We start from the raw sequence: 21764 nt of genomic DNA on the forward strand, positions 1-21764 counted from the left end.
CAGAGGCCTAAATGCATGCACTCTCCATGCAGGCGTCTTTTCATATCGTGTGAGCCAAAATCGTGTGACAAATCAGTATGGGGAAAAAAAACAACAACAAGCGTTCCATGCCCTCTCCTTGTCTGTTATGCATGTGTTTGCTCCCACCCACACCCTCCACCTCTCTCTCTCTCTCTCTCTCTTTCTCCCCACCCCCACCCCTCTCTCTCCCTCTCTCTTTCTTTCATATCCCCTGGTAACATTTGTTTCCCCGAGTGTGCGAGTGTGTATGTGATTCTGTTTGTGGTCGATGGATTATCCACCCCTCTCCCCCCCCCCACCCCCACCCCCCTTACCTTCCTTTAAAAAAAAAAATTATTGTCTCTTTTTTGTGTCTTTTTTTAATTTTTATTTTTTAATAGTACTTAATTCTTTTTTTTCTTTTTCTTGTACTTGATAATTGCGAATTTGTGCGTGTTTTTTTTGTTTTCTTGTGTGTGTGTGTGTGTGTGTGTGTGTGTGTGTGTGTGTGTGTGTGTGTGTGTGTGTGTGTGTGTTTTCTTCTTTTTTCTCTCTTTGTCCAGGGCTGGGTGGAAAAAAGCATGTGTACTTGCTTATCTCATTACCCTGGTGAAATAAAATTTCGTTTCGTTTCGTTTCGTTTCTCTCCCCACCCCCACCTCACCTCTCTCTCTCTCTCTCTCTCTCTCTCTCTCTCCTCCGTCCACCCCACCTCTCTCTCTCTTTCTCTCTCTCTCTTTCAACAAAAGACTGATCTGAGAAGTCTAAGAGATTGACCTGAGAGATCAACTTATCTTAATGCGTGTATTTGTACACGTACGGACCGTTTCAAAGAGCTCTTCGCAGACTATGACGTCCAAAGCGTTTGTGTTTGCGAATGTTTCGTATGCGTGTGATAAAACGTTTTTGTTACACATCTACCCCTCTGTGTGTGTGTGTGTGTGTGTGTGTGTGTGTGTGTGTGTGTGTGTGTTTTGATTTAAAAAAAATTTTTTTTTTCTTTTTGAGAGATCGATCAGACTTCGCGAGGGCTTTTTACGACGATCAAACGCAACATAAATTGTTATCTGCTCTCTCTCTCTCTCTCTCTCTCTCTCTCTGAGTTCGATCAAACTTGTCGAGGACTTTTTTTTACGAGGACCATAATCAGATTCACATTGAAGTAGTTATCTGGGGCTTGTTTGCATGTGGTTTTCCAAACATATTTATGGAGGAGTCATTATATTCTGCTGTGACATTTCTGGTTTCGATAAACGGCCGTGTGTTTTTGCAGTCTAACTTGTCATTGTGGCCTGTTTCGGATTATACAATATGGCGATCGTGGAATAATGGTGAAGGTGTCACAGAAGGGTATAGTGGAAAGATTTAAGATGACTTTGTAAAGTGAAAAGTAGGGAAGAGTTTTTGAGAGAGAGAGAGAGGGGGAGAGGGGGGGTTGTGTGTGTGTGTGTGGGGGGGGGGGGGGGGGGGGGGGGGGGGGGGGGGGGGGGGGGGGCAGAGGGGGGTATTCTTGGCTTTTCGAGCTGTGACACCTCCTTGAGTAACTGAACTGAGTAAGGGAAGTGAATCATACACAGTTTTAATGAATAGTTTTGAAATAGTTTTGTCCCTTCCCTGTGCTGGGGCGGAAAAAAATCAAAAGTTTTTATCATGTCAACTTTGACATTGTGAGTCCTCAAGACAAAACATTGTCCATAATTCACTGGGATCGTGTGGGGGTAGTATGAACGATCTATTAGCAAGAGCTTTAATGAGTGTGTGTGTGTGTGTGTGTGTGTATGAGTGTGTTGAGAGAGCCGCGAGGCATAACTTCATATTCATTTAAAGAACCCGGCATGACTTTGTCTGATATATCAATTATGATGGAACCTAGCATATATACCTTTACTTACGCAAATTTGTGAAGGGTACAAATGTTGATTTTTGTTGGATACCATTCCACACTGGATTCCGTTATAACGACCAAGCAGATAGGGCAGCAAAAAGGGGAGCAAAAAATCATATAGATAGTATAAAAGTATATTGCCCATTGTCATACAAGGAAATAAGCAATATACTAGAAAGAGACTTTTATAGGTGCTTGAATTCAAGTCTAAAACCTCGTCAGTTGACTCTCTCAGACTTTGGTCCGATTCGCAGACCAATTCTGAGCTTAGCTCTCAGACTATTATCAAATTCATTACGGACGAAGTATTGTTCTAATGTCAAGTGTATATGCTTTAATAACCTGACAATTGAGCATATAATTTTTCACTGTAGCTTGATGAAGCCTTTTGTACACGAAAGTGTGTCTTCACAAGTGACTGAGAACGTTGATGTTTTTGACTTTTTGCATTCATTATCAGTTGTTTCGCTTGTCAGTTTAACGACTTCTCTTTTACGAAGTCCTTTAAGTAATTTCCTGTAACTGTATTTAGAGGGTTTTTTTTGTTTGTTTGTTTGTTTGTTTGTTTTGTTTTTCTTTCAAATTTCACCCACATTTTTACCCTCATTTGCCCAGTTTCCCCAAACCCTCCATTCATCCACATCTCCCACCCCTTCTAACCGATAATACTCAGATGTATTCATAAATACTTTTACAAAATGTCTTCAATCACCGATATGTGTGACGGGACATTAAACAAAAATTCCTTCCTTCCTTACGCAAATTTTTGTTTGCAACTATTGCGACTGCATTAACTCTTTTGTGACAAATTGCTTACACTTTTTTTTCTTCTTTTTTTTAAGGATGGTTTTGGCAAATGGACAACTCGTAAAAATAAGACTTTTAAGATTAATGATTCATTTCCACTTAGAAGTACTTTTGATACCATCGCAGATTGTTTCAAACCTTCCAATATTTTTTTTAAACTGGGATCATCGATGCTTTCAAATGTATTTTTTGTGTATTGAACGCTCAGATCTCAAAGGCTTAAAGGAGTGGAGACGATTTACAACAACCCCGTTTGGTTTCGTCTGCCTAAACAAAGGGACACAACTTCTAGCCACTGCTGCTCAACTCTTCCTTGGTTTCATGCGGATGCCAACAGAACAAAATAACCAGCACCTTCCTCGAAAAACATATTTTAAAAATATTAATAGAAATAAATAAACACACACACACACACACACACACACACACACACACATATATATATATATATATACGTGTGTGTGTGTGTGTGTGTGTGTGTGTGAATCCATAGTATCAGTATCAGCAGCTCAAGGAGGCGTCACTGCGTTCGGACAAATGCATATTCGCTCCACCACATCTGCCAAGCAGATGCCTGACCAGCAGCGTAACCCAATGCACTTAGGCCTTGAGGAAAAAAAAATATATATATATATATATATAAAATGAAATAAAATAAATAAAATGAAATGAAAATAAAAATAAGATTTTTATTTTTTTTAATGTGAATACATAGATAATCATACATAGATATATCTTCTTTCCTTGCACTCAACTATATTGCTGAAGTCGAGGTTTTTTGTGTGTTTTTGTTTTGTTTTTTTAAGTATTGATACAATAAAAGTCTTCCAAAAAAAATTTTTTTTAAGACCAAACTGTTGCTATTTTGATCAAGTTCTGTCACAGAAACTGCACATCGTTTAGGAATGGCAGAATTCAACATCTCCACCAAAACTGATGTCTATTTTGTCTTCAAACAAAAATTTGATAAATAGATGAATAAATGAATTAATGAATAAATCATCATCATCATCATCATAATCATTATTATTATTATTATTATATTGATAATGAAAAATGAAATAAAAATACATTAATAATTAAATAAATATTTAGGTGACATAAATAGTTCAGGTGGATATGCTTTGTGTGATAAACATATTTACAGGAGACTACTATAAAATGAAAATATCACTCTACTGATACACATTTAACACATTTTGCTAATTTTTACTTTCATTCACATATTTTGCTCTTCCTTACCTGTACTAGAAAATGCAATGTGCTAATTTCTTTACAGTGTATGTACCCTTACTCAGCTTGCTCTATAATCCTTTAAAACAAATTTAAAATTAAAAAAAAAACAACCTTGCTGTTGCTGATTGGAAACATTTGTTTCTGTTTAACTACACAATCCTAGTCATGTTTATGGATCTTTCAAAAATAAAGCAATCAATCAATAAAGAAAAAAAATTCAGCCAGTTCATATATACTGTCTGGAATTCAGCTTACCTGTTTGAAGACTTTTTCACCTTCAAGTTGAAGTTGTGTGTGTGTGTGTGTGTGTGTGTGTGTGTGTGTGTGTGTGTTTTAGGGGGAAGGGTTGGTTTAAGATATTGTTCTTTTTTGTTGTTGTGGCATTGTAAAAAATGACATACGTAAAAATGTGAAAATAAATGGACCAAGTATGTGTTTGTAGTTTTTTTTGTTTGGCTGTTGTTGCTGTTGTATGTTGTTGTTGTTGTTGTTGTTGTTGTTGTGTGTGTGTGTGTGTGTGTGTGTGTGTGTTTTAATTTGGTTATTTGGGTTTTTCTCCATCTTCTATTTCCCCATGCATTGCAAGAAAAGAAAAGAAATAGAACTTGCTATAATGATGCATCATATCATCCATGCAGTTTGATTGAAAAGTGTTGCATTCAGAAAAAAAACAAAAAAACCCTTCTTTGCAAGGATGAAAAGTAGACAAAGACAGTTTGGAAGATTAATTAAGCCATGCCTAAAATCTGATATCGTGAAATATAAAAAAAACGTTCAAAAATAAGGGGGGGAAAAAAAAAAGTTGGTGAGGGAAGACAAAGATAAAGGAGGGAGAAATGGGGAGGGGTGGGGTGGGTATGATCAAGTTCTTTTTTTTTTTTTTTTTTTTTGCTGCCCCATCATCTGCACCGTTTCAGTGGCATTACTCCCACGCCGCTCATTTAGATTCCCCCCATACACGGCCACACCCGGGTTCGTCCGTCGCAGTTCCAGCGTCGGCAGTCCACAGGGAACCATTGATGTTAGGTCGCCAGGAGGCCACACTCCAGAGGAGACCCTGCACTGCTGCTGAGTCACTTCGGTGGTGTTCAGTAATGCCTGTTCCTGGGTATGATCAAGTTCTTGTTCATCCATTGTGTCATGGTCTTAATATACATGATTAGACGTCAATACTTAGAGCCTTCCTGAAGCAAACATTGCCATGGGAACTGATTGACTACCAGTCATTTTCATATGTATGAAAACCATGTAAATTTTGCAAACACACACACACACATACATACACACACACACACAACACACACACACACACACAACACACACACACACACACGCACACACACACACACACACAGGGATCAAGAGAGCTTGTTATTAGTATTGCTAAGCATGATTGGTATAGTAAGTGTAACCACACACTCCATAATATAGGTGTGTCTATCTGGCAGACGGTGTACATATTTTTTCATTATTTGTTTTTTCAGCATGTAAAGTTTACTTTATTACAAAATAAGAAGAGGTGAATGAAGAAGTCAGCAGTGTGAAACAGAGAGAGAGAGACAGAGAGAGAAAGTGAGACAGGCAGACAGACAGAGACAGACAGAGATTGTGTGTTTGTTTATGTGAAGGCATGTGTGTATGAGTGCACATGAATGCATGAGCATGAGTGTGTGTGTGTGTGTGTGTGTGTGTGTGTGTGTGTGTGTGTGTGTGTGTGTGTGTGTGTGTGTGTGTGTGTGTGTGTGTGTGTGTGTATGCTTGTGAATGAGAGAGCTAGCCAGAAATTCAGACTGTCAGACACATAGCCAGACAGACACGGAGACAAGAACCAGATTCACAGAGACAGGGAAACAGGGAAGGGTTGAGCGAAAGGGCACACTTTAATCAACTTCTTAATGATCAGTAATGAACTATGAGAGAGAGAGACAGAGACTCAACATTTGACATTTTATTGTGCTTATAGCAATACATACAGCCCTCCAGACAAGCGTATTGTTGCTAACCTTGAACATTTCAACACACACACACACACACACACACACACACACACACACAACTCAAAATGCTGTCAAAAGCAGGCACCCACATCAGTCTTTATGAGCACACAACATATGTACAAAGGCAGTGATTAACCCAGCAACACTGTTGCCAAATGTCTAAAAAAAAATTTAAAAAAATGTATTAAATGAAAACAACCCACAAAATTGCTTTTGCAATGGTTAAGAGTGGATGGCCAGAAGCTAGAAACTGTCCACAGCTTTAAATACCTGGGAGCAACTGTGACAGATGAGGGATCCAAACCCGAAGTACTCTCCAGGATTGCACAGGCGACAGCAGCGCTCACAAAACTGAGGTACATCTGGAACGACCGGAACATTGCACTCGGCTCAAAGATCAGACTGATGCCTACCCTGGTGACATCAATACTCTTGTATGCATGTGAATCGTGGACCTAAACAGCTGAAATAGAAAAGAGAATGCAGTCCACTGAGATGAGATGCTTTCGAAGACTCCTGGGCATCTCCTACAAAGATCATATTACGAACGAAGAAGTTTGAAACAGAATCAGGCAAGTCATTGGGCCCTACGAAGACCTGTTGACCTTGGTCAAGAGATGCAAGCTCAAATGGTATGGCCATGTCATGAGATCATCAGGGCTTGCCAATACATTCCTGCAGGGCACAGTGCAAGGAGGGAGAAGGAGAGGCAGACATAGGAAGAGATGGGAGGACAACATCCCAGAATGGACGGGCTTGAGGTTGAGCGATACAGCCAGGAGGTCAGAAAACCGAGAGGATTGGAGGATGCTGGTTGCCAGATTACCTGTGGTGCCCCAACGGTCCACAAGACTACGGGATAGGTGAAGGTGAAGGTGAAGAAATGGGAAGCACTGCTGAACAACCCTCTCCCCTCCTACAGACTTGGAAAGATCACTGCTTCTTAAATCTTCAACTCCACACAAATCTCCTGAACGTCAGAGGCAAATACAATGCACATGCTGAAAACATCGTCTTGCCACATCCAGAATCCCACATCAGTACATAAACCTCAGTAAGATAATACATTAACCTCACACCAGGTGATGAGATCAGTTTTTGTGTTCTCATTTTCACATTCATTGAAAAAAATCTTCCAAGACAACACTGCAATAACAACGGAATTTAAAACTGAAAAGCTGCAAGGTTATTCAAAACAGTATGTGTACAACATTCACACAAATACACACCAACACACAGACATACACAAAACACATCAGCGGAATGGTGGTGAAGTGGTAACATGTCTGCCTAGGGCACGGATCCTCTTCTTCTTCTTCTTTTTCTGCGTTCGAGGGCTGCAACTCCCACGTTCCCTCATATGTACATGAGTGGGCTTTAACGTGTATGACTGTTTTTACTCCGCCATGTAGGCAGCCATACTCCGCTTTCGGGAGTGAGGGCACGGATCGAATCCCAACACTTGCCAGTATTTTCTTCCCCTCCTCTTGACCTTGAGTGGTGTTCTGGGTGCTAGTCATTCAGATGCAATGATAAACAGAGGCCCCATGTAAAAAATGCACACAGCACATGTAAAAGAACCCACAGCTTGTTCCGGGCAAATTTCTGTTGAAAAACAAAATCCACTTTTGATAGTCAAACAAACACACTATAGCACAACAACAAGAAAGAGAAATGGGCAGAGCTGCACTATGGCGACGTGTTCTCTCCTTGGAGAGCAGCTTGAATTTCACAAAGAGAAATTTATTGTGACAAAAAAAAAAAGAAGGTAATACAACACACATGCAGACACGCATGCATGCATGTATGCAGGCACAATAGAACCTTCCCTCCACACACACACACACACACACACACACACACACACACACTTGCAAGCACACACATGCACACAAGCATAAATATATAAAAAAATAAACCAAATATACAGATAAAGGAAACGAAAACACACACACACACACACACACACACAGAGGCTATAGCTAGTTTACAAAAAAAGAAAAAAAAAAAGAAATCACATTTCAAATGGAAATACAGAACATACCAACCAAGAGAGAAAACCCTAGGGACTTCCTCTCTTTCAGCGCTAAGGACAGACCCTGGGGTTACTGGACTGTGTACAGGTTCTTTCACATAAAGCGGCAACACCGCACAGTGTGAGTGTGTGTCTGTGTGTCTGTATGTCTCTGTGTGTGCGTGTACATTGCCCTTTATCATGCTGATATTCATGAGAAGAAAATCCTTTTCTCCAACAAAGTTGTGTGTGTGTGTGTGTGTGTGTGTGTGTGTGTGTGTGTGTGTGTGTGTGTGTGTGTATGTACACTACATATTTACCTTATGTACATCCCTCACAAATGTATACATACATAAAGCAAGTAATCAGACATTTTACAATAAATAATGTATGGTAGCTTTTTTCTTTTTTCTTTGTGTGTGTGCGTGTGTGTGTGTGTGTGTGTGTGTGTGTGTGTTTGCATATGCATGTGTATTTTACAAAATTAGAAAAAAACACTGAAGTATTAAAATATATATATTGTTTACCATCATCCTCTTTATGGACGAACAAAATACAAGTGTGCAACCATTCAAAACAAAAATACAAATTAACCCCCTGCCCTTTGCATATATACGCAAACACACACACACACAGACACACACACAGCTTTTAAATGTGTTGACATGTAAAATCTCTGCAATCAGAGTGGATTTAGTCCAAGGGAGAGAACTCATGAACAAAAATCTGACCCATCACAATACAAGCTGCCCCAAAGCACTGAGAGCAAGTCAAATCAAAGAAAGGAAGAAAAAAAAAAGAGAAAAAAGGAGGAAATAACCCACGAATCCCCCACACAGGATGTACCATCACCAGTCTACACATGTACAATGCTAGTAAGCCATTTGCAGTTGTAAATCTGGATCTTTTTTCCAATGAGTTTGTTAAAAAAAAAAAAAAAGTATACAAATATCACAGATATGTTATTCTCCAGCCTTAAGGCCTTTTTCTATTTAGATCTCAATACTCCCAAAATTACTGCGTACTAACAAACACTTCTAAAATTCTAACTGCCTTGGGTCTATGATAGATTTTGTTAAGAGTTACGGCACATGGTACTCATCAGTTCTATACCTATAAACTCCAGTAAAAGTTGACTGGAAAAAAAAAGACGACAGCATTCCAATTCTTTCATCCCGTTCTGCCGCTATGAACATCGCCCCGACTGAACCCAAGGCTGCGACTAAGGTTTCCAAATGGGAAGCGCACTTGTGGGAGCAGAATGGCCTTTCAGTCCCAGGGCGGTGGCTGGCCGTCGCTTCCTGACCGGCCTCCTGTCTCCGTCCTGGCTCTGATACCAGTGGTACATCCTGACCTTCTTTTTCTCCTCCCACGGGGCCTTGAAGCTGGGCTCCAACAGCGGTTCACCGAACAAAGTCTCGTCAACAAAGGTGGGGGTGTGCTTCAAGGGCCGATACTGGTGCTTCAGAGGCACTCCCTGGATCGTACCGAACGTGCTCGAGGCATCGCTGCTGTCGTCCATGCTTTGCTTTGTGGGTGGCGACCTCTTGCTGTTGATGCTGAACCGTGTGCTGGTGGAATCGGGTGCCCACAACAGTGGCCGGCTGGGTTTTTGTGTTTTTTTCTGAGCTTCCATCGTGCTGTTCCCCTTTGGCTTTTTGTCCCAGGGAGCCGCAAAGGAGACTGGCGCGTTCAGGGGGGAAGAGTGGTGAGACTGGAACAAAGTCTCCTCCACCAGGGAGCTGCGGTTCTTGGTGTAGTAGCCAAAGTCTTTGCTGGAAGCTGTCAATGGTCGAAGTCCAGCGACGGAGGGCGGGCGTGTCCCTGTGACCACAAAGTCATCCGCCATCTTCCTCACCACCTGCAACCACAAACAGGCGTGCTGAGGTGACGTGTGGGGCAGAAGAGCATGAATGGGGGTCTGAAACAATTCACCCAGCATACCTTCAAGCGCTAGAGTTGATCTGGAGGACATGAAGTCTTCTTCATTGTAACAGTCATGCTATATCTTGAGGGGTGATTGGTGGTGGTAGTGGAAGGGACATTCCAGGTGTGTTTCTTGTTTTCCCTAACCCTCTATCCCCCATTCTGATGTGTAATGCGGTGTGTGTTGTGTGTGTTTGTTTCTTTGATTTTGTTCATTTTTTTTCCTATGCATTTTACTAACACCATGCTAGTGCCTGTATGCCGTGTGTGTGTGTGTGTGTGTGTGTGTGTGTGTGTGTGTGTGTGTGTGTGGTTGTTGTTTTGTTTTGATTTATGCATATTTTTTTCCTCTGTTGTGTATCTCTACTAACACCATGCTTTCATTTTATTAAATATTGTGTAGTGTAGACCCTATTCAGGGCGGGGACTGGATGTAAAAAAAGCACACCGGTGCTAATCTATTATCCTCGAAATAAAGAATTTGTTTTGTCTTGTCTTGTCTTGTCTAACCCTATGAACAGTGAGTTATATTACAAATTCTTTAATCATGCATTGTTGACCTTGTGGATACAGTAAGCAGCATACCCATGAAGAGACATACATAATAGGTTTGCACACATGCTGACCTGTGAGACTGGCAAATAAAATGTATTCCATTAGAAGCAACTAGATGCCACTGGCATTCAAACCATAGACATATTTGTATTTGTATTTCTTTTTATCACAACAGATTTCTCTGTTTGAAATTCGGGCTGCTCTCCCCAGGGAGAGCGCATCGCTATACTACAGCGCCACCCATTTTTTTGTATTTTTTCCTGCGTGCAGTTTTATTTGTTTTTCCTATTGAAATGGATTTTTCTACAGAATTTTGCCAGGAACAACCCTTTTGTTGCCGTGGGTTCTTTTACGTGCGCTAAGTGCATGCTGCACACGGGACCTAAGTTTATCATCTCATCTGAATGACTAGCATCCAGACCACCACTCAAGGTCTAGTGGAGAGTGAGGGAGATAAGTACAAAACGGTTTGTGAGGGTCGGGGCAACGAGAACACACACACACACGCACACACACACATACACACGCGCGCATCATCATCATCATCACCATCATCGCCATCGCCATGTCAAAAGAGCGCAGTTAATTGTCAATGTAAACAACATGAGAATGTCATGCACGCACACGCACTTGACAAACCCTGACAGCAATGATGATGAAACAGTGTATGCAAATTCCGAAATAAGATTCACATTATATCCTTAGAATCAAACCGAAGACACGAATACAAAATTTGATTTTAAAAATCCCAAAAAACAAAAGATAACAATCATTACTTCATGTACACTCCGAATCCTGTCGCTTGGTCGACTCCCACATGAGCGTCATTACCAACCTGAAGAAAGGTAAGTCTCGTTTTAACGAGAAGTGAAATATCATCAAAAATTGAAGAAAGAAACTATTTCGTGTATGCTATTTATCTGTTTTGAAGTTATTAGCCGAAAAATCACATAAGTTTGCTTTCATTTGCATTCTTTGAAAAATGAGATTAAAATAAGATAGATTCATTAAGCTTACCCACAATGCCATTTTCATTCTGCGCTATCAATATGGCGGTTCCATGCGTGGGCTCTACGTTCCAACAAAGGCGTTATTTGATGCTGTTCTCGATTGACTCGGCGTATTATGGTAAGTGATCTCATAATTTAGATACTTTATTGTTTCAGATACCCATTGATGGGAGGCGCGCATTTGTTGCAAGAAAATTAATGCCCGATTGTGTGATAAAATGTCAGATGTAGGATTTGCGGGTTGCCGGTCATTTGATTGTAAACAGTTGTGTGGGAGAGGACGGACATTCGAGTGATGACAATGTTTCTTATATTTTCGTTTTGTTTACTATGTTGTTGCCATTTAGTTTGATTTTGTGCCGACATTAAGCCCTGTTGATCAGAATCGTGATTGTTGTCTGGGATGCCTCGGCAATATCCTATTCCTCCCCGTGTTGTATCCATTCAGTTTTGTTCCTCAGAGTAGACGGAAAAATCGCAAATCACAAATGTGTTTAAATAGCAAAACATTGTAATATATACTCTATATTTCTTTCCCTGTCAAGAGACGTAAAGAAGGCAAGTCAAAGAGTGGAGGGGAAGAAATGTAGAATACGTATTACAATGATATTAACAAATGTCCAAGTTTTTCCGTCTTGTAAATCAAAAACTACAGGGGAAAAAAATAAGAAATAAGGACATTGCCATTTTTTCAACAATCTGATTAATTTTTTTTTAACCAATGTTTGTGTTTTGCAGGTGAAATGCTTAAAATAGGAATGCAGAACAAAAGTTGCTGACTTTTGGTTACTCTGTCCTGTAGGTTTTATCAGTAGCCAAGCACTTAAAACACTTCATCCCAAAGGACTTTCTGGTCAGTCCTTTTGTGTGATTGGCATAGACTGTGAGTATGTCACAAATCTGTCAACATTCCAAGGTGGGAGTACATCATTGCAGCAACATTCTGTATCAGCATTTGAAAAACATTGAAAATGGGTCATGTAATGTCCGTGAGCGGCCAGAGCAGACGCCCAAGGTCTTTGTTGACAGTTGTCTTCATCACTAAGTAACCCTGCGTATGCGCCAGGAAGGGGACATAACTCTACATCACCCTTTCTTAGTAGAAAGCATGCATTAGATTTAACTTTGCTTTTAAACATCCACAAGCATTGTTTGTTTTTCAATTAGTCTTTGGCAAATTCTAAAACCTTATTCTGAAACCTGTTTAGCAGAAACACTTATCTCTAAACTTCAACAATTGAACTCAATTCACTTTTCATCCTGACTTTGTGTACATTGTCTTTTGATTCTTCTGTTCTTCACAAATCAAGTCTTTGAGGCGTTTTCACTTTTCGTCCTGACTTTGTGTATATTGTCTTTTGACCCTTCAGTTCCAAGGGCGGGTTGTCAGGCCTCTCCTCTGGTTGATAGAGTTGTGGGGTAGTCCTTTCTGCAGCAAGCTCTTCACTGTTCATTTCAACACAAGTCTTAAGGTTTTGCTGTGGAAGAATTGCGCTCGCTCTCAGTGTTGCAGGCTGAGTTGCTTTCTGGTTCCAACTTCTTCGACGAAGTTGAGTGCGGTTTCTGCGCTGAGGACCTTGTTCAGTCTGAACAACAGACCGAGGTGTAACGTTTTTGACCACAACTGCTTCTTTGGTTGTTGGAGTCTTCACCCACACAGGTTGTCCATTTGAGAGTTGTGGGGTTTCTTTCGCTCTATGTCGCAGATCATGGTAATGTTTCTGCTGGTTCCTGAATTGTTCATCCTTCATCCTGAATTTCTCAGCTTCTGGTTTGAAGGGAATGTGTTGACTGGGCATTGTAGGCACACAGTTTCTGAGTTTTTGGCTCATCATCAGTTCTGCCGGACTGTAGCCATTTTGAAGAGGAGTTGTATGGTAGTTGAGAAGGGCAGTGTAAGGGTCAGTAGACTTCCTCAGGAGATTTTTCACAGTTTGAACAGCCCATTCTGCTTCACCGTTCCCTTGTGGATGATAGGAACTACTAGTCAGATGAGTGAAGGTGTAGTCCTGTGAGAATTTGCATTTCTCATTGAGTGTGACACCAGCTTCCTTCATCTTCTGTAGAACAAGCTTCAGTCGATCATCATGTTCTTTCTGATTTCTCCCGAAGACAAGAACATCGTCGATGTTGCAGATGACTCCAGGTATTCCTTCGAGGATGCGTGTCATCTCTTGGTGAAAAACCTCTGGTCCTGAGCTGATACCAAACGGCACACGTTTGTAACAGAATCGCCCGAACGGTGTACATGAAGGTGGTTAGCTCCTGACTGTGTGGGTGAAGTGGTATTTGGTGAAATCCACTGTTGCAGTCCAATTTAGTGAACACTGTGGCACCATCCAGTTGGGCTAGCAGTTCATCTGTTGTGGGTAGTGGAAAGTTCTCTCAACGCACTCTCTCATTGAGCTTTGTGAAGTCGATGCTCAGTCGCACTTTCCCATTTGGTTTTGGTACTGCTATGATTGGTGCGCACCAGTCAGTAGGTGTCTCCACTGGGCGGATGATATCCTGTTCCTCCAGTTTCTTCAGTTCTTCTTGAACTTTTTCTTTCATGGGAAGGGGTAGTCTGCGGGGTGTTGAGATTGCAAATGGTTGAGCATTTTGAATGAGATAGAGACGAGTAGTAAATGACCATTTTTTTCTTTGTATACCAGTGAACAGAAGTGGGTCAATGTAATCACTCATTCTTTGGAGTTTGAGAGAGAGTGTGCCCGTTATGAATTTTAACATAGTTGATTTTGGGCAACCCGAAGTGGTATAGAAACATATTTTGGCTGGGTGGTAGTTTTGAACAATAGCTTTCCAGTCATACCTTTCTTGATGATATCATTCCAAAGATAAGGTCATTTGGCAGAACTAGAACTTGTGCCTCACATTCAGTTGTCTTCTAATTGCTAATTAGGTATTGTGGTTGGTCACGGTCAATCAGATATTTGGCTGATGTCTTCATGATCTCAATGAGTATGAGGCATACTTTTGGCAGAGATGGGCATAATTATAGCACAGCATTATTTGGAATGTGATAGCAGCATATTAATACAAGCTTCATCACCTGTAAATTCTGAACTGAGCATTTTCAATTTCATTGATTTGTAAAAACTGTGGACTAATCCACATCTGCTGTTGTAGGGGAAAAAAGGAGCAGATGGCTGTCATTCGCATCAACCCAACACGCTGGTCAGGCCTTGAGAGCCTAACCTAGGATTCAATAAAACAGTAAGACAGATGAAATTAAATAAGTAGATAGAATAAACATATAAATTATAAGTAAATTATATGTTAAAAATGTGATGAAATGAAAGCTGTGATGGTACAATGAAAATGGGCTACGTTAGCAAACTAGTACATTCCCACACAAGTGTGTATCACTGTATGCTCACAGGCGTTGAAATGCACAAACAGTGAAACACACATAAAGTGATACACACACAGGTATATGTTGGATAATTAAATTTCCAATTGTCCTTTTAACAAGATTATAATATTTTCACTGTGTTTCTGTAGGCAGTTCAGAACACTTTCTCCCGCTGTCTGAATATGATGCTGTGCCACTTGAAGCATGCAAATATTCTTTGTGTTGGGCATCTTTGTCGGATCATGGTCATGTTTTCTGATGTCAGAAATTTTCAGCTGGATTGGATAGAAATATTAGAATTCAGGTTGTGATTCTAATGCATGTGGACTCAACTCTAATGCACATGGACGTGTCTGTTATCCCATTCTCTATGTCCTTTCTCTTTACACTTGTCATTTGGCTGGTACATTTTGTGCCTTACTCAAGTTTCTGAAGCCTTTTGTCTAACTTGTACAGTAGTCAGCGAACTCCTTCAACTGGGTGAATCAGAACAGCCTGTATCTCAGCCACTTAGATCATTTTGCTTTGTATGATTGACTTCAAAAAAGTGTTTTACTCCGAGCACTTGATTCATTCTTAATCTTATGTTTTGTCTAGTTTAGAACTGAGAATTGATTATCCCCAACAACGATATTGGTCTGCCCTTTCCCTTTCCCACTACTCGGGTGATTACAGTTATTTTGAGTTTGGTGTCCAGTTCCTTTGTCTTTGGTGTGACATGCACTGTTGGAACTTACCTGTGTTCTCCCCTGTGCCTCAGATTTTTCAGAGATTTTTCTTGTGTGGCATTGTCAGGTTTCTGAGCCAAATTAATCAGCCATCAACACATTCATTCATTCATTAAATTATTCAGTTTGTTAGTTAACATCTCATGTCGATGTGCCTTAGAAGTAAAACTGTAAAGGCAGCTTGGACATCAGAGGTTTTACTAGCATGTGAAGTGGTTTTACATAAATGAAATAATTAAAATCATTTCATAATCATGATTATGATGATTATGAATACAATTTAAATTCAAAGGTAGCCGTGTTATTTGCTTGCAAATTTGTTAAGGGATTCTTTTTTTTTTTTTTTTTTTTTTTTTTTTAAATCAAATGTTGGTTTTGTCAGAAGTTCAAAGGAAGCTTCAGTTGACCACATTTCTGTCTTGTTCTGATTCATATTACTTGATAAAAACAACAAACGAGCGAAAAAAAAAAAAGGATACACATGTTGGACATGAACCATGTTGGCTTCTGATTCCAGAATGAAGGCTTGTCACAAATTATGCGTGACACAAGTGTTGGGGGTTGTGCGGATGCAAGCAGTGTTGGGACAGCAGACAGATCAGTCACTCAGTCCCAATCAGAAGACGGAATTGAACCTTTCTTCGAAAAGCCAAAGTCTAAGGCATGATCAAGTTTTTGATCCTGCTTCGCCATAGTTACTTAGCTTCCTTGTGTGGAAAAGAAAATTCTGAAATACTTGGAATTAAAAAAATCATTCAGATGTTACAATTTATTATTATTCTTATTTTTAATGGATTCATGAAGAGTCCGTTTGTAAAGTAATGAACCTTCTATCAGTAATTGTAAATATTAATTTTCATGGCTGACCAGGCTTTTTTTTTTTATATAAGTTATAAAGAACATTTTTTTAAAGAGCCTGCTCCAAATGTTGCAAAATTATAACTAAGATGATGCCAGTGAGAAATTATTATGTAGTGCAGTACAGTCAAACCTGTAGTGGTGAAAAATGCCAAATTTGCTCAGTAAGAAGAAATTGAAAAACACAGAATTAGACTGACTGTTTTATGGAGGAAGTCACATTTGACTGATACTTCGATAGTTCCATTTTTAGATGGTTTTGGAAAAAAAAAAAAGATTTTTAACCACACCACATTGTTCATGTACCAGATCACACGGAAAAGAGGTAAAAATGAAGGGGGGAAGAACTGAAGAAGAAGAAAACGATGTGCTTTGTTTCTAATGAAGAAATAGAATAGTGGTAACGGTGAACAGCCACTCCAGATATTGAAGAAGAAGAGTGCACATCTTGATGTCTGTGTGATGATAATGATTTATGTTTTGTCTTGGTATTTGGAATTTTACTGTTATGCTCACTGGTATAACTGGAGCTGAAGAAGAAGAAAGGAAATACACTGTTTTAACTCTTTTAAGTGGAGCTGACGAAGAAGAAGAAAAGAAACAAACCATACTTCTTTCAGTAGAAGTCTCCATCCTCCCTTCTTCTTTTCCATTGTTGAAAGAAGGAAAGAAGAAGATATCCACCACACTGGTGTGTCTATGTAATGATCTTGACCCGAAGAAATTTTTTTCCCCACTGGGTTACTTTTTGCTCCCAGTCCCGCTGTGGTGTTGGACAGTATGAAATCCTGCATGGAATTTTGAAGAAGAAGAAGGCAGCAAGACAAGTGTCTCAGCATCTGTAATGACACACAAACTGTTGATCAGCTGGAGATACAGTGGTTAATGACATTGACAGTTATGAATAGTATAATGCTACTGTCATTGTTACTGTTATGTAAGAACATTGCATGTCAGAAAATGCATGGAGGTGAATAGTTTGAGATGAGCAACAAGAACAGGATTGACTGTACTAAACTTATTGTTAAATGTCAGATTAATCATTAAATGTGGGGTTTTAGTGTATGTGTGTGTGTGTTGGTTCTGACTTGTGCTAGTTTGGTGATTTTTTTGTTTGTTTTTTTCCTGTGATTGTGTGTACGTTATTTGTGAGTGTGTATGTGTGTGTCGGTGCGTGTTGGTTCTGACTTGTGCTACTTTTTTTTTTTTGTGTGTGTATTTTGTGTGTGTGTGTGTGTTTTTGTTTTTGTTTTTTGTTCCTGTGATTGTGTGTACGTGTATGTATATGAGTGCACCCTTGTGTAAAATATAGTGATATATAATAATAATTTGAATGCAATTAATAGTAAGATGAACTTTTTTTTTCAAAGACTGGACAGTATGAGTATGTTTATGTAATGAACACTAATTTGATACCAGTAATTCAGTCCATCAAATAATAAATTGGAAATAGTGAACAGAAATGTAAATTATAAGAGAGAGTGAAAGGACAAATGGTAACGGTAATGTCTTTGATAGTTGATTCTTGGAGGAGGTAAATTCCATGTATTTTGGTCTGTTTTCAGAGTGACGGCTTTAAGCCGTACATTAGGAGCACCTCATTGGGCACTGATGGTTCTGGTGGTGATGGTGATGGTGATAAAACTCTGACGCTGCCGCTCATAGCTAATGTGTCTCATGGAAAGACTGCCAGGCGATACAGGAAGCTGAAACACTCAAAGGCAAAAAAAATGTTGCTGGATAATTTACAGCACTTTTGTCAGATTTTAAGTCGCTGAGTCGGTCATAAAGGTGTTGTTGTTGTGTTGTGTTTTGGTGGGGTTTTTGTGTTTTTTCCCCCATCTATCTTTCTCTCTGTTAATTTAGTGTGAAAAGCGTTCTTCAGCTTCATTGAAAGAGAGAGTGATATTTATGTTTTTAGATCATATTTATGCTTTAGGTATTTGCTTTAGATAATGTTTTAGTTTCATTTGTTTTTCTTTATTTTTTCTTTGCCTTTGCTGACAGCCTCTGTAGTATATAAATGAATTGGGTTATATGTTAATTAGTATATGTTACTTAGATCTGGGATCCACTAGTCAAAGTACCAAATATTCATCTCCATTTCGAGCAGAAAATATGTTCTGTTTTTACCAGATTTAAGCCTTGTAGGAAACACTGTTCTTCCTTTTGAGTGTTTTTGTGCCATTAAAAAAAGGATTAAAAAAAGAAGAAAAAAAGTGAATATTGACCCTTCTGAACAGTGAAACATAATGCACTGTTATCAGGGTTCGTAAATATATTTTTGTCAGTTTCAGGGGGGCATTGCCCCCAGATCTCCCAGTAAGGTGTCACCTTTCCATCACACCAGGGGGTTTTGCAGCCCTTCCCTCAACCCACACTCTCCACAAGATACACTATGCTTTTTTGATTCAGTCCCTCTCATATGACTCACTGCCAAAAGGTGGGCACTCACCACTGAAAGTGGATGGTGGCTGGGAAAAATCACTTATAACATTTCACAAAGATGAATGTTTTTTTGTAAAGGGACCATAAGAAGTCACCTTTCTATAAAAGGACAAGACAGCATGCTTTATATGTTCTGAGTAAATTACATAAAAAGTCTCTTCAGACAAGTGTGATGGACGTCAGTGTTTACAACACATGCACACCTCTGTGCAGCAAGAGACCAATCAGATAGGTTGAAAACATTTCTTTATGCAGTGTTCTTACCTTGATGTGCTTAGTCATTGTGTCAAATAATTGTTCCCTGCCTTTGGCCTTAGCCAATGCAGGAATGCACTCCTAATAAACTTTTGATAATTTGGATTTGTACCCTTGGCAAGTTGTTGTGCAGAAACCTTGATGACCTTCGTGTGCTATTGTCCATTTTCGGCAGCCTGTTTTAGGGGGGCTTCAATTTCCGTCCAAATGAAATTACTGTAAAACTGACAGGGTTTGGTGGTTTATATTGTCTCAGGTTTGTCTTTGGGCATTTTTCTACATTATTGCAAAGTTAGATAAACAATATAAATGAACAAAAAACTTGTTTATAAAAAACATTTTTGGTGGTAGATGAATCCTCTTGGAGTGAGACGTGACGTTTTGAACCATAGGCCTGTTGTCAAGTGATGAAAAGAGGACAGAGTGGATTGGAAAGTCCATGTGAGAATTGGATGATAACATTTCACTACTTTTTGTATTGATGGACCATGCACACTAAACACTGCTGATCACCATTCAGTGCAATACATGCTCAAACACATACACACACACATAAACATACAAACACACACACACACACACACACACACACACAAATTGCTTCTAAAAAGAGATAGGGGGTTAAAGAAAGAATAAGGACAGAGAGATCAAGGCAGAAGGGCCCAGGTGCTAGATGGCAGTGTCTCTGATGTTCAGTCCAGCCGACTGTACGGTCTCCAAGTGGTCAATGACGCGACTCTCCCAGTATTTTCTGTACATGCTGTCACTGGGGTTCTACCACACAGCTGAAATTCTTGCATGAGTGAAGCTGTGGTATGGGCCAGCAAAATGCTGGCTGACAGGGTTTTTGCAGCCTAGCTTCATCAACCTCAGGTGTTCTGAGAAGCGCTCGCCCAATGAATGGTAAGGTCTCCCTCACAGACAGCTTGGAGCAGAGGGTGCAGGACAAAACATACACAATATCAGTAGACTGGCAGTTGAGATGAGATCTCAGTGAAGGTGCTAGAGGGTCCAACAAGTGTACCCGAGGTGTCTATGAAGGGACAGGCCTTGCACTTTCGATCCCCACAGGGTCTGCAACCTGGTTAGGTTGAATGGCTGGTATGAGGTCTTAGATTGGACTTCACGAGCATGTCACACAGGTTCTTGTCTCTCTGAAAGGCATTTAGCAATGGTTTGGGAAAGGCTTCTCTGAGGTCTGGGTCCTGTTGCAGGAGACTGAAATTTGCATGCAGGATTCTGCCGACTGGCAGGTTGTGTGGATGGTATGGTGTGACTGCCACGGCGCGATCCTCGTTCTCTCAAAGTTCTCTTAGTGCTGGTTGTGTCCCTGTATAGTGGTTGAGAGCTTGTTCCTCCACATAGCCCACAAAAAGACATGCAAAACTGGCCCCATCTTTGTGCCCTTGCCACCCCTCTTGTTTGCTGGAAGTGATGATCTTCGAAGGCAAACGAGTTCAGGGAGAGAACCAGTTCTGCTAGGCAGAGGATGGTGGGGATGTGGAGGTCCTTGATGTCGCTCTTCTCCAGGTGGTGCTACAGAGCCTGCAAACCATCACCGTGAGGGATGCTGTTGTAGAGTGACACAATATCCATTGTGAAGAGGTGTCATCCTCCAACAACCTCAGTGTATCGTTAGTGTCTTTGAGTTTGATGTACGTAGACAGTCTTCTTCCCTGACAACATAAATGGATGAAAAACAATTGTCATAGAAAATACACAACCGTCATTGTGCCCACCTTTTGGCAGTGAGTCATATCTCTTTAAATTACCCATTACTAGTATCATTCCTAAAATCACTTTGTTAATGAATTTGATATTCAAATGATAATCAAATCATTATCTGGTAGTATACTATGATTTAGTTTACAGCTGTATCCGGGAGAAATGATTCTTGAATTTCTTTCTTATCTTTGCAAAGCTTTGGTGAGACCAAATAAATACATTCGTTTTATAATCCAGAAAATGACAGTGACAATTTCTTGTTAAAACTCGTGCAACAGCTTTGATTGTGAATTTATCTCCTTTATTTTCTGGACCAGTGACACACACACACACACACTCACACTCTCACTCACTCTCTCTCTCTCTCTCTCTCTCTCTCTCTCATTGATATTTTTGTGTGTGTGTGTGTTTTTATTTTATATTTTATTCTATAATTTTTTTAGTTTTATCCATCTGACTCATGAAAAGAAGAAGAAGGCGTTTGACTTTATTAATATGGTACATTTATTGCTTGGCAACTTCCTTGTGAAGTGCTGACATTATTTGATTACAATTTTCAGTGGTGTATTAATGGATTGATCAATAGATTAGTTGGTCATTTAGGCATAGGCATGCACGTCATTGGAAAAACTGAAGAAACAAACTCATGAGGTCTGCCATCTAGAGTAGGTTGCAAAACTGCACATACCTTTACTTGGAGATAAAAATCATGGTTGTGGTTATTTGATACATATTTTATTGATAGATATAGTTTACATGATTTTCAATCTCATCATGTTGATCATACCCAACCAACTGATGTAGAATTTGATTTTCTAAATGCTGTTTTGAAATTTAGTAGGCTTTTTCATTGCAGGTGTTGTTTTCTTTAAAGTGTACTGTGAAAATCGGGCTATTGAGCGCAGCGTTATGTAAGAGGCATACCCTAATTTTTTTTTTATTGGGAACTTATTCACACATTTAAG

General features: G+C 39.8%; 2 protein-coding genes across 3 annotated transcripts in view; one reads left to right on the forward strand and one right to left on the reverse strand.

Moving 5' to 3' along the window:
• Positions 1 to 5800: 5800 nt before the first annotated feature.
• On the reverse strand, positions 5801 to 11272 carry LOC143291276 (uncharacterized). The gene is made up of 2 exons (XM_076601114.1): positions 11197 to 11272; positions 5801 to 9800 (listed from the first exon to the last, which is right to left on the reverse strand). The coding sequence occupies exon 2, from the start codon at positions 9786 to 9788 to the stop codon at positions 9162 to 9164; it is 627 nt and encodes a 208-aa protein (XP_076457229.1). The 5' UTR covers positions 9789 to 9800; positions 11197 to 11272; the 3' UTR covers positions 5801 to 9161.
• A 184-nt stretch (positions 11273 to 11456) lies between these two features.
• The window catches only part of LOC143291277 (uncharacterized), a 36407-nt gene continuing 26099 nt past the window's right edge, over positions 11457 to 21764 (forward strand). The window contains exons 1-2 of one of the 2 annotated variants that reach the window (XM_076601115.1): positions 11480 to 11548; positions 17937 to 18092. In XM_076601115.1, the coding sequence (XP_076457230.1) occupies positions 11546 to 11548; positions 17937 to 18092 (159 nt within the window). In that variant the 5' untranslated portion in view covers positions 11480 to 11545. Of the gene's footprint in view, positions 11549 to 17936; positions 18093 to 21764 lie in introns of both variants that reach the window. The other variant, XM_076601117.1, reaches the window with a different exon arrangement.

Source organism: Babylonia areolata, chromosome 16 (assembly GCF_041734735.1).
Source record: "Babylonia areolata isolate BAREFJ2019XMU chromosome 16, ASM4173473v1, whole genome shotgun sequence".
Classification (NCBI taxonomy): domain Eukaryota; kingdom Metazoa; phylum Mollusca; class Gastropoda; order Neogastropoda; family Buccinidae; genus Babylonia; species Babylonia areolata.

Bases quoted from the DNA above. Each gene is read 5' to 3' on its own strand.
- LOC143291276 (XM_076601114.1), bottom strand. From the start codon at position 9,788: ATGGCGGATGACTTTGTGGTCACAGGGACACGCCCGCCCTCCGTCGCT.